We start from the raw sequence: 10504 nt of genomic DNA on the forward strand, positions 1-10504 counted from the left end.
AAAAAAAAAAAAAAAAAAAAGAAATCCATTGTCAGGTTCCCAGTGTTTCCCGCCACCTTTGTTTTATGGGACCTTCCACCTGGGTGCTTTTGGGGAGGATTCTATCCACATCTTGGATCTAGGGACTGGCTGGGTAGCTTCTACCCTGCCCCACCTCCGTACTTCTCTGAGGCCACCACATGGGCGCTGTGTGACTCCTCCCACCTCCTTTCGGCAGGATCCTGTGTTGCCCCTGCCTGGCTCATCTGAGATCCTACCCCACCCAGCCTGCCCCACCGCAGTCTCCCGGGGTGTTACCAGGGATGGAGGTGCCCAGGGCCACGAAGACAACAGCGTTGACAGAGTCCTTGAGGCCAACGGTGCAGCCGAAGTGGGAAGCGAGGTCCCCAATGAGGGCGGTGAGCAGGCCGATGACCAGGATGGAGACGCCAAAGCAGGCCCAGCCGTGGCAGTACTCAGTGGGGGGCACGCAGGCGAAGAGCACCTTCCAGAACACCGTCAGGAAGTGCATCACGTAGTCAAAGCAGGACGGCAGCCGCTCCTCCCGGGACCCGTCCTCCTCCTCCTCCTCGTCTCCTGTGGGCACACGACCCAGCTGGGGCACACACCCAGACTCCCTTCCTTGCCTACAGAGGCCTGTAACTTCCTGACAGCAAGTCCTGCAGAATGAACTGATTTCCCAAAATCCCTTGCGCCTAAATGTGGCCAAGGCAACAGCTGAAAACAGTTACTTTCCCAGAATCCCTTGAAGCTAGGAGCCTGAATGGGCCCAGGTGAAAAATAGTTACTTTCCCAGAATCCCTTGCGCCTAAGTCTGGCCATGTCAGCAGCTAAAAACAGTTACTTTCCCGGCATCCTTTTAAGCTAGCAGCATGAATGAGCCCACGTGAAAAATATTTACTTTCCCAGAATCCCTTGCACCTAAATGTGGCAAGTCAGCAGCTAAAAACCATTACTTTCCCAGAATCCCTTGAAGCTAGGAGCATTAATGGGCCAAGGTGAAAACTATTTACCTTCCCAGAACTGCTTGCACATAAATGTGGCCAAGTCAACAGCTGAAAGCAGCTACTTTCCCAGAACCCCTTGAAGCTAGAGGCCCAGCTAGAAATATCCACTTTCCCAGGACCCTTTGCTGCCAATGACAGCCATACCCCTGGCTAAAAATATTCCTTTTCCCAGAGGCCTTCACAACTACTGAAAGCCACGTCCACAACTAGAAATAGTCACTTCCTCAGATTCACTGCAGCTAACCAGAGCCACAGGCTCTACTAAATGTACTCACTTTCCCAGAATCCCTTGCAGCTAGAGGGCCATGTACCCAGCCAAAATTAATCACTTTCCCAGAAACCCTTGAGGCCAGCAGCAGCTATGGCCTCAGGTAAAAATACAGTATTCACTTTCCCAGAATCCCTTGCAGCTGGCAGTTGCCATGTCCCCAGCTAAATGCTTGTTTTGCCAGAATTCCTCCCGTGAGTGGCCATCTGACCCAGCCTGGCAAGGAGATAACAGGGTTTCTGGAAAGCCCTGCCTTTCCTAATATGGGCATTGGGTTACAGATGTGTTTTCTGAGCTTTGTAAAGGATACCTCATGCTTAGGGCTGTATCACCTGTTGTGACCTAATTTGACCTGCAGTGACTTTTTTTTTTTTTTTTCTGAGACAGAGGCTGACTCCATCACCCAGGCGGTTGTATGATCTCAGCTTACTGCAACCTCCGCCTCCCGGTTCAAGTGAGTCTCATGCCTCAGCCTACTGAGTAGCTGGGATCACAGGTGTGCACTACCCCACCTGGCTGATTTTCTTTTGTATTTTTAGTAGAGATGGGGTTTCTCCATGTTGGCCAGGCTGGTCTCGAACTCCTGGCCTCAAGCGATGTGCCCTCCTAAGCCTTGCAAAGTGTTGGGATTACAGGCATGAGGTACCGCGCCCAGCCGACCTGCGGTGGCTTCTGTAACCTGAAAGCCCTATTGCAATGTTTCATTTACCTTACCCTACGCTGGTTAGCATAAGCCATGAACGAGAGTGAATGGCCACACTGGAATGTGCCACGCATTACATCTGGAAGGACACCGATAAGAATGAACGTGACTCCTGAGCAGTCACTGCTGACGCTTCCCTAGATGATGTAAGACGTGGCCGCGGTCAGAGCAGGGAGGCCACGCTCCTAGGGACGGAGGGGGCTGCTATGATCACATCACTATGCCAATCTGGGCTTCTGCCTGCCCTGCTCCAAATCCTTCCCTGGTTCTGCACTGCATTCAAACCCAGGCCCACACGCCCAGGCTGGGCATTCTGTGGACTCTGGCCTCAGCTTGCCAACCCAGCCACTCCCCTCTACAGGGAGGCTTGCGGTTGTGTCTGTCACTCTGAAGTCACCTCTCTGGTGTCCAACCCTGGATCCTGAATTGGTGTCCTCACCTCTCTGGGCTTCCAGGTGCCTAGCTGTGATGAATAATTAGACCTGCTTTACGGGAAGCCTGTGATGACCGAATGAGTCGGTTCATGCAAAGTGCTGTCAACGGCAACTTGGACACCTCGTGTTATCACTATTGTTTCGGGTGTCATTACTGAAGGCCTTTTTTGGTGCCTGGGGGAAATTCAGAAATGCTCCATGCCAACTCCAGCCAGAAAGATTACAGTAGGAAGGGAGGTAAAGGAAATACAAAAGCACCTCTACGTGCAGGGTGGGACCCGACTCGTCCCCTAAGGGAGCGAGAACTGCCCCTCTCCCTCATCCCTCCAACAGCTCTGTGCTTGCACAGCAGAGAACCAAAAGGCACGTGCTGGGCAAAGTGCGACGTGAGCAAGCGCCGACACAGACCCTGAGGATACATTAATTAAATGAGTTCACAGAGGAAACACATTTCCAACCATGCCTGGCACTCAGGACATGATAGGGTCAGCTGGGCACAGTGGCTCACGCCTGTAATCCCAGCACTTTGGGAGGCCGAGGTGGGCAGATCACTTGAGGTCAGGAGTTTGAGATCAGCGTGGCCAACATGATGAAACCCCATCTCTACTAAAAATTCAAAACTGAGCTGGGCGTGGTAGCGGGTGCCTGTCATCCTAGCTACTCGGGAGGCTGAGGCAGGAGAATCGCTTGAATCCAGGAAGAGGAGGCTGCAGTGAGCCGAGATCACGCCACTGCACTCCAGTCTGGGCAACAGAGTGAGATTACATTAAGGAAAAAAAAAAAGACATGATAGGGCCACGATTGTCATCATCAGATTATTATCACTGTTACTACTTGGGTTATGGCTGTCATTCTTCCTCCACCCCGATCTAATCACCTGATCTAACCACCCGGTTTTTAAAACCCACAGCCATCACCTCAGGCCTTGTTCAGTTCCACCTCATCCTCCGTCTCCGCTGAGTCCCCAGAGGGAATGTTCTGAAGCTCAAAAAGCCCCTTGCTGTCGCCCCACTGTTCTTGGGGTACACCCGTCTTCTGCTAGTTTCTCCACCCCCTACCCACACCCCATCCACCCTCCCCCGTTTCCTCCTACAAGCTCTCTTAGCCCCAGGGGCTCCCCCATTCAAAACCCTCCATGGCTCCCCAGTGTGTTCAAAATCCCACCCAAGCTCCCTACTGAGGCCCACAAAGAACCGTGGTCCGGAACCTTCCAATTTCCAGCCTCTTCCTGGTACCTCTTCTCCCCACCCGAAACCAGGCACCCAACCAAGAAAGGTGCCATAATCTTGCACACTCCAGAGCTTCTGTGCTTGGCTCTCCCTCTGCCTGGAACATCCTCCCTGTCTTCTCCCTCCCCCTGGCTGACATCTTTTCCCATTTGAAGAGTCAGCTCAGAAGCCACCTCCTCCAGGAAGCCCTCCCTGACTTCCAGGCTGGGTCAGGAATCCCATCAGGGCTTTCCTCCGGGTCTCCCTTCCCAGCCCTGACTACTCTGGGTTGCCTCTTTCTTGTGACATGTCTGTCTCCCTCACTGGACTGTAAGCTCCATGAGGGCAGGGCCAGGACTGTCTTGGTCACTTCTGTGTATCCCTGGCAATGTCTCACACAGAGTTGGGCCCAGACGATTCCTCGGAAGTATGTCCAGAAAAATGTGGCTTCAGAGGGAGATGCCACTTTGTTTCTAGTGGGAAAGCAGTCTGCTGTCTCATATTTTTCCATCCCCGAAGCCTGGTTTCTTTTGATCCCACTTGCCCAGTTTCTTTGCAACCACAATTCCTTGTATGCCTTCTGTCCCCAAGAGCTGGGGCCTTAACGCTGATGTTACGTGAGAGACTGAAGCCCTGAGCTCTGACCTCGGACCCTCTCTGGACTCCCTGTGGGACTTGGGGCCAGTCCCTCCTCTGTCTCTGAGCTTCAGTCTCGCCAATCCGTAGCACAAAGGGCCAGTGCTGGCTTCCAAGACCATCTGTGGGTCCAACTGTCATAGTGTCCCTAGCCACAAGGGGGCAGTGCGGGCCCGTCTGAGGCCAAGGAGGGTGGGGACCCGTGCAGGTGGGAGAGAGCTGGGTACCCTGGTGACTGTCTCCATGGCAACGGAGGAACCCAGGCTGTCTCTGGGGTGGCCACCCCATTTAACCTGTTCCCACATTCCTGACGTCTGATGCCGGGAGAAAGCCCAGGCCCAGACCCCTCCTGGCTCAGCCCGAGCCAAACCCTCCCAGCCTCCTAGCAGCTCCCACCAGCACCTCTCCCGTCTCTGCCCTTTCTGTGTCCCGTCTACCTGCCTCCCTCGCCCTGGCCCTCTTCAGTTTGCACATTCATTCTGTCTCATGTCTTCTCCATGATTCTCCCTGTGTATATCTGTGTGTCTGTCTCTCATGCTTGTAGTTTTATTTTAGATACAGAGTCTTGCTCTGTTGCCCAGGCTGGAATGCAGGGGCGTGATCATAGCTCACTGCAGCCTCAAACTCCTGGCCTCAAGCGAACCTCCTGCCTCAGCCTCCCAAAGCGCCGGGATTCCAGGCATGAGCCACCGCACCTGGCCTGTTCATCTTTGTGCCTGTCTCTCCATTCATTTCCATTCATTTCTCCCCTTTCTCTGTGTCTCTGTCTCTCCATCCTCTCTTCTCTCTCCTCCCTCCCCACTTACCTGCGCTCACCGTAATTGCCTCTAAAAACTGCTCCCTCCATGAATGGGTCCCAATTACCAAGGCCAAGTTCGTTTTCTTGATGAGTTTATCCACCGTGTTCTGGGGACGAGAGGGTGGGGGAGAGGTCACTGCCCCTGAGCGAACCAGGGCAGCTCCACGTGGGGTCCTGGGTCAGGAGGCCATAGCCTGTGCCCAGGGGTCCTCAACTTTCCACGCCCCAGGTATGAAGCCAAGCAAAGGAAACGGAGGCATGTGCTGTCCGTGGTGCTGACGCGGGACCCCCGTTTAGCCTGCCCTTGGGAAGCTGGTGGCTCCCTCATTTCCGGACCCTCCCCAAGGAAATGACCCAGGCCAGACTCCAGGAAGATGACGCCCCAGAAAATCACCTTAAAATCGTACGACTCCTCGATGATGACCTCTAGCCGGCAGTTTTCCCCAAGAACTGGCTTGCCCATCTCTGCTATCCTCCGAGCCTCCTCCTCCTCGGCTGTTAGCTTCCTGTCCCCATCCCCTACAGCATGAGGGATGGAGGTTAGACTCCCAGGAGACCTACCCAACTGGGCCTGCCATGCCTTTACTACCTGTCCCCATAGTTAGACTCTCTTCTCCTCTAGAAAGCTCTTTGGTGACCCCTCCCAGCCTCGCACCTGACCCCCGTCTCCTTCAACCCTGGGGCCCAGCTCCCAGGGGCTGGTCCATGCTGTTTAGTTGGTGGGGTCTGGGGTTCACATGGTGGAGGCTGTGAGACCTTAGGCAATGCCTAAGCCCCTCTGTGCCTTAGTTTTCATATCTGTAAAATGGGTATAGTAATTAGTACCTACCTCATGCGGTGGTTGTGAGATTTTTTTTTTTTTTTTTTTGAGACGGAGTTTTGCTCTTGTTGCCCAGGCTGGAGTGCAATGGCATGATCTCAGCTCATGGCAACCTCTGCCTCCTGGGTTCAAGCGATTCTCCTGCCTCAGCCTCCCGAGTAGCTGGGATTACAGGCATGCACCACCACACCCGGCTAATTTTGTATTTTTGGTAGAGATGGGGTTTCTCCATGTTGGTCAGGCTGGTCTCGAACTCCCGACCTCAGGTGATCCACCCACCTCGGCCTCCCAAAGTGCTGGGATTACTGGCATGAGCCACCGCGCCCGGCCAGTTGTGAGATTTAAATGAGTTAATTTGTGTGAAGTGCTTAGAACAGTGCCTGGCACACAACAAATATTCAATACATGTTATTATTTTTATTATGATCACCAACATTATCATCATCCTCGCCACCCTGATGGCAGAGGTCTGGTCTCTACATCCAATTTCTGGAAGCATCCTGGAGTGTGTCTCAGGTGGTGAGGAAAGGGAAGGACACCCGATCTTGGTATAAATCTTGGAACCACCTCCATCCTGGCCCTGAGCCCACTTCTCTCCCCAGAGTATGCTGACCCTTGACTCCAACCCAGCAGCAGCCCAACCCCAATTCTGGTCCCTAACTCTGAGCTTGACTCTCACTGTGACCCCAGATGGAAGCCTGTCATCAACACTGACCCCAAACCCCAACCCTCAACCCTGGATCTGACCTCAGCACAACCCTACCCCTAAACCCTAATCCCAACTCTAACATTCTCTATAACCTGGAGCATCAATAACCCCAAGCCATACCCAAACTCCATGTCCAGATCTAACTCCAGGCCTACACCTGACCCCAAACCTCAGTCCCAACTCCCAACTCTGCCAGCATCACTCATGAGGAGCTTGACTATGTGGCAGAGGCTGCTGTGTGTTCACCTGAACCTGTTTCCTCTCCCTCCTGGGCAAAGAGCTGAACTACGTTTCCCAGCTGGCTCCCTTGCAGCTGGGCGTGGCCACGGCCTGAGTCATGGACACTAGAATGTGGGCAGAAATGATGGTCAGTCCCTCTAGGCTTAGCCCCTGAAAACCTCCCATGTGATCCTCCAAACTCTCTTGCCCTGTTTGCCGGCAGCAAATCCAGCCACAACGCCAAAGCTCCCTGGCACAGTGGAGCCACAAAATGGAATGGCTACATGGCAGAAGAAAGCCACGTACCAACTAGGAACACTCTCGTAAAACTTTGCCTGAGTGGCCAGGGGCAGTGGCTCATGCCTGTGATCCCAGCAATTTAGGAGGCCGAGGCAGGTGGATCATCTGAGGTCAGGTGTTCAAGACCTGCCTGGCCAACAAGGTGAAACCCGGTCTCTACTAAAAATACAAAAAATTAGCCACATGTGGTGGCGGATGCCTGTAATCCCAGCTACTCGGGAGGCTGAGGCAGGAGAATCACTTGAATCCAGGGAGTGGAGGTTGCTGAGATCGTGCCATTGCACTCCAGCCTGGGCAACAAGAGTGAAACTCCAACTCAAACAAACAAACAACAACAAAAACCCCCAAAAAACCCAAATAACAACAACAAAAACTTTGCCTGGGCAAGAAATCACTTGTTTTTCTTCCCCTCTCCTCTCCTCTCTTCTCCTTTTTCCTTCCCTCTCTCCCTCCTTTCTTTGTCTTTTCTCTTCTTTTTTCTTTGGAGATGGAGTCTTGCTCTGTTGCCCAGGCTGGGGTGCGGTGGCTTACTCTTGGCTCACTGCAACCTCCACTTTCTAGGATCAGGCGATTCTCCTGTCTCAGGCTCCTGAGTAGCTGGGATTACAGGTGCCCACCACCACACCCAGCTAATTTTTGTAATTTTAGTAGAGATCAGGTTTCACCACATTGGTTAGGCTAGTCTTGAACTCCTGACCTCAAGTGATCCACCCTTGGCCTCCCAAAGCTGAGATGACAGGCGTGAGCCAGTGTGCCCAGCCGATAAATAACTTTTATTGTGCTAAGCCCCTGGGATTTGTGGATCAGTTTGTTACAGCAGCGTGCATGGCTTCCTCCAACAAATACAATCTTTAGTCTAACCCTAATCCTAACCTCCGATCCCAATTCTGATCTTGACTCCAAACAACTCTGTCTGGCTCCAAGCCACTGATCCTTGCCCCGACTCTTACTCCAATCTCTGACCTTGGCCCCAATTCTAACCCAAATTCCTCAAACTCTCTTACTCACCTCAAAGTCCAACTTTAGCTCTGACCCAAATCTGACTCCAATTCTGATCTGATCCCACCAGAAACCCAGGAAACAACCTCCACCTTGACTCTCACCTGAGCACGGTCCTAATACCAATCTCCAATCCAGACCCCAGCCCATTCCTATCAACCCCAAACTGGATCCTCTCTGACCCCACTCACAAACCCAGATCTGATTGTATGACTTGCAACCCTGACTACAGACATAATCTTTTTTTCTTTTTAAGATGGAGTCTTGCTCTGTTACCCAGGCTGGAGTGCAGTGGCGTGATCTTGGCTCACTGCAACCTCTACCTCCTGGGTTCAGGCAATTCTCCTGCCTCAGTCTCCCAAGTAGTTGGAATTCCAAGTGCCATCATACCTGGCAAATTTTTGTATCTTTAGTAGAGACAGGGTTTCACCATGTTACAGACATAATCTTGACCTCCAAAACACTAACTGTAATCCCAAACTCACGCAGGCACTACCAACTCTAAGGCCTGCTCCCAGCCTCTCCCAGTACTGAATCTGCCTTTATCTCACCTCCAGTCTGCCTCAAACCCAACCTGGAAGGGTAGCTTTGGGGCTGGGACCCTCCCCCAGGGCCCGCTTCCAGTCGCTCCTCCCCACTAAGAGCCCAGAGGTGACTTCACTCACCTTGACTGAGTAGCAGAGCTGGGGAGAGACAGAGACAGGCAGACCGTGAGATCAGTCCCCAACAAAGCTCAGATCCACGAGCTTTAAGGAGTGCCCGAAATTGAGCCCCCGAAAGTCCCCCAACCCCGGACCCCTTACCTCTCCCACTGCCCAGTGGTCACTCCTCACCTGAAATCCCTCGCTTAAGCCACTGGGGCTGGCCCAGCTCAATGAAGAAGTTATCCTTTTTCTCATATTCCTCGTCATCAACTATCTTCACCTGAAGAGTTTTCCTGTGCGGGGGGGGGGTGGGGGGGTGGGGAGGCAGAACACCCAGCATGAGGCCCCCTCCCCAGAATCACCAGGCAACCTCCTAGCAGCCACCCAGTTTTCTGAGCGCCTCCTCTGTCCCAGGCTCCACAATCTCATTTAGTCCTCATCACCTCTCAGGGAGGAAGGCTCTATTATCATCCCCATTTGGCAGAAACAAAACCGGGCACTGGTGAGGAAGCTGAGGTTGATTAAAGTAAAGTATTCTGGGCACCGTGGCTCATGCCTGTCATCAAAGCTCTTTGGGAGGCCGAGGAGGGAGGATGGCTTGAGGCCAGGAGTTCAAGACCAGCCTGGGCGATACATCGAGACCCCATCTTTATTTATATTAAATATTTTATTTCAAAAATAAAGTAGGCCGGGTATGGTGGCTCACACCTACAATCCCAGCACTTTGGGGGGTTGAGGCAGGCGGATCACCTGAGATTGGGAGTTCGAGACCAGCGTGACCAACATTGGGGAAACCCCGTCTCTACTAAAAATATAAAATTGGTTGGGCATGGTGATGCATGCCTGTAATCCCAGCTACTGGGGAGGCTGAGGCAAGAGAATCACTTGAATCTGGGAGGCGGAGGTTGTGGTGAGCCGAGATCAGGTCACTGCACTCCAGCCTGGGCAACAAGAGTGAAAGTCCATCTCAAAAAAACAAATAAATTAAATTAAATCAAAAATAAAGTAAAGCAGTATGAGCTCATGGTTGAGACCGGATTTGAACTCAGCGCTGTCAGAATCGAGACTGTTGACCCCTCCTCTCCAGCCCAGCCACGATCGTCTCCCACCCAGACTGCTATAGTTGCCTCCTAAACAATCCCATGCTTCAGCTTCACCCCTCACAGTCTGTTCTTCCAAGAGCAGCCAGAGCGATACTGATAGAACCAAAGTCAGACTGGGTCCCGCCCCTGTGTGAAACATTTGCACAGCATCCATCTCTCACAGAACAAAAGCCGACGTCCTTAGAAGGGCCCATGGTCCCCTGCCATCAGGCACTCATTCCGGTTCTGGCCTCCTTGCTATTCCTTGAACAAGCCAGGCCTGCTCATGCCTCAGGGCTTCTGTGCTGGCTGTTCCCTCTGCCCAGAACACGTTTCCCCTGAGCTCACTTCCTCATTCTTCCAGCTCTCCATTCAAACCCCACCTCCTCAGTGAGGCCCACTCCTTCCATCTTATTTAATGGTGAGCTCCCTCGCTCCTCCCACCCCAGCACTCCCTTACACTGGTCTGCTGTCTTTCTTTTTGATGTATTTATGATTATTTTCGGAGACAAGGTCTTGCTGTGTCACCCAGGCTGCAGTGCAGTGGTGCAGCCATAGCTCACTGAAGCCTCAAAGTCCTGGGCTCAAGCAATCCTCCTGCCTCAGCCTCTCATGCAGCTGGGACTACAGGCATGCACCACCATGCTCAGCTAATTTTTTTTTTTTTTTTTTTTTT

General features: G+C 52.7%; 1 protein-coding gene across 1 annotated transcript in view; it reads right to left on the bottom strand.

Moving 5' to 3' along the window:
- The window catches only part of SLC8A2 (solute carrier family 8 member A2), a 42783-nt gene that overhangs the window by 2862 nt on the left and 29417 nt on the right, over positions 1-10504 (bottom strand). Inside the window, exons 5-9 of the mRNA XM_017500417.2 lie at positions 8936-9039; positions 8768-8785; positions 5450-5574; positions 5063-5162; positions 298-576 (exon numbers count right to left, since the gene is read on the bottom strand). Of these exons, the coding sequence (XP_017355906.2) occupies positions 298-576; positions 5063-5162; positions 5450-5574; positions 8768-8785; positions 8936-9039 (626 nt within the window). The remainder of the gene's footprint in view (positions 1-297; positions 577-5062; positions 5163-5449; positions 5575-8767; positions 8786-8935; positions 9040-10504) is intronic.

The sequence above is a fragment of the Cebus imitator genome, unplaced genomic scaffold (genome assembly GCF_001604975.1).
Source record: "Cebus imitator isolate Cc_AM_T3 unplaced genomic scaffold, Cebus_imitator-1.0 Scaffold266, whole genome shotgun sequence".
NCBI lineage: Eukaryota > Metazoa > Chordata > Mammalia > Primates > Cebidae > Cebus > Cebus imitator.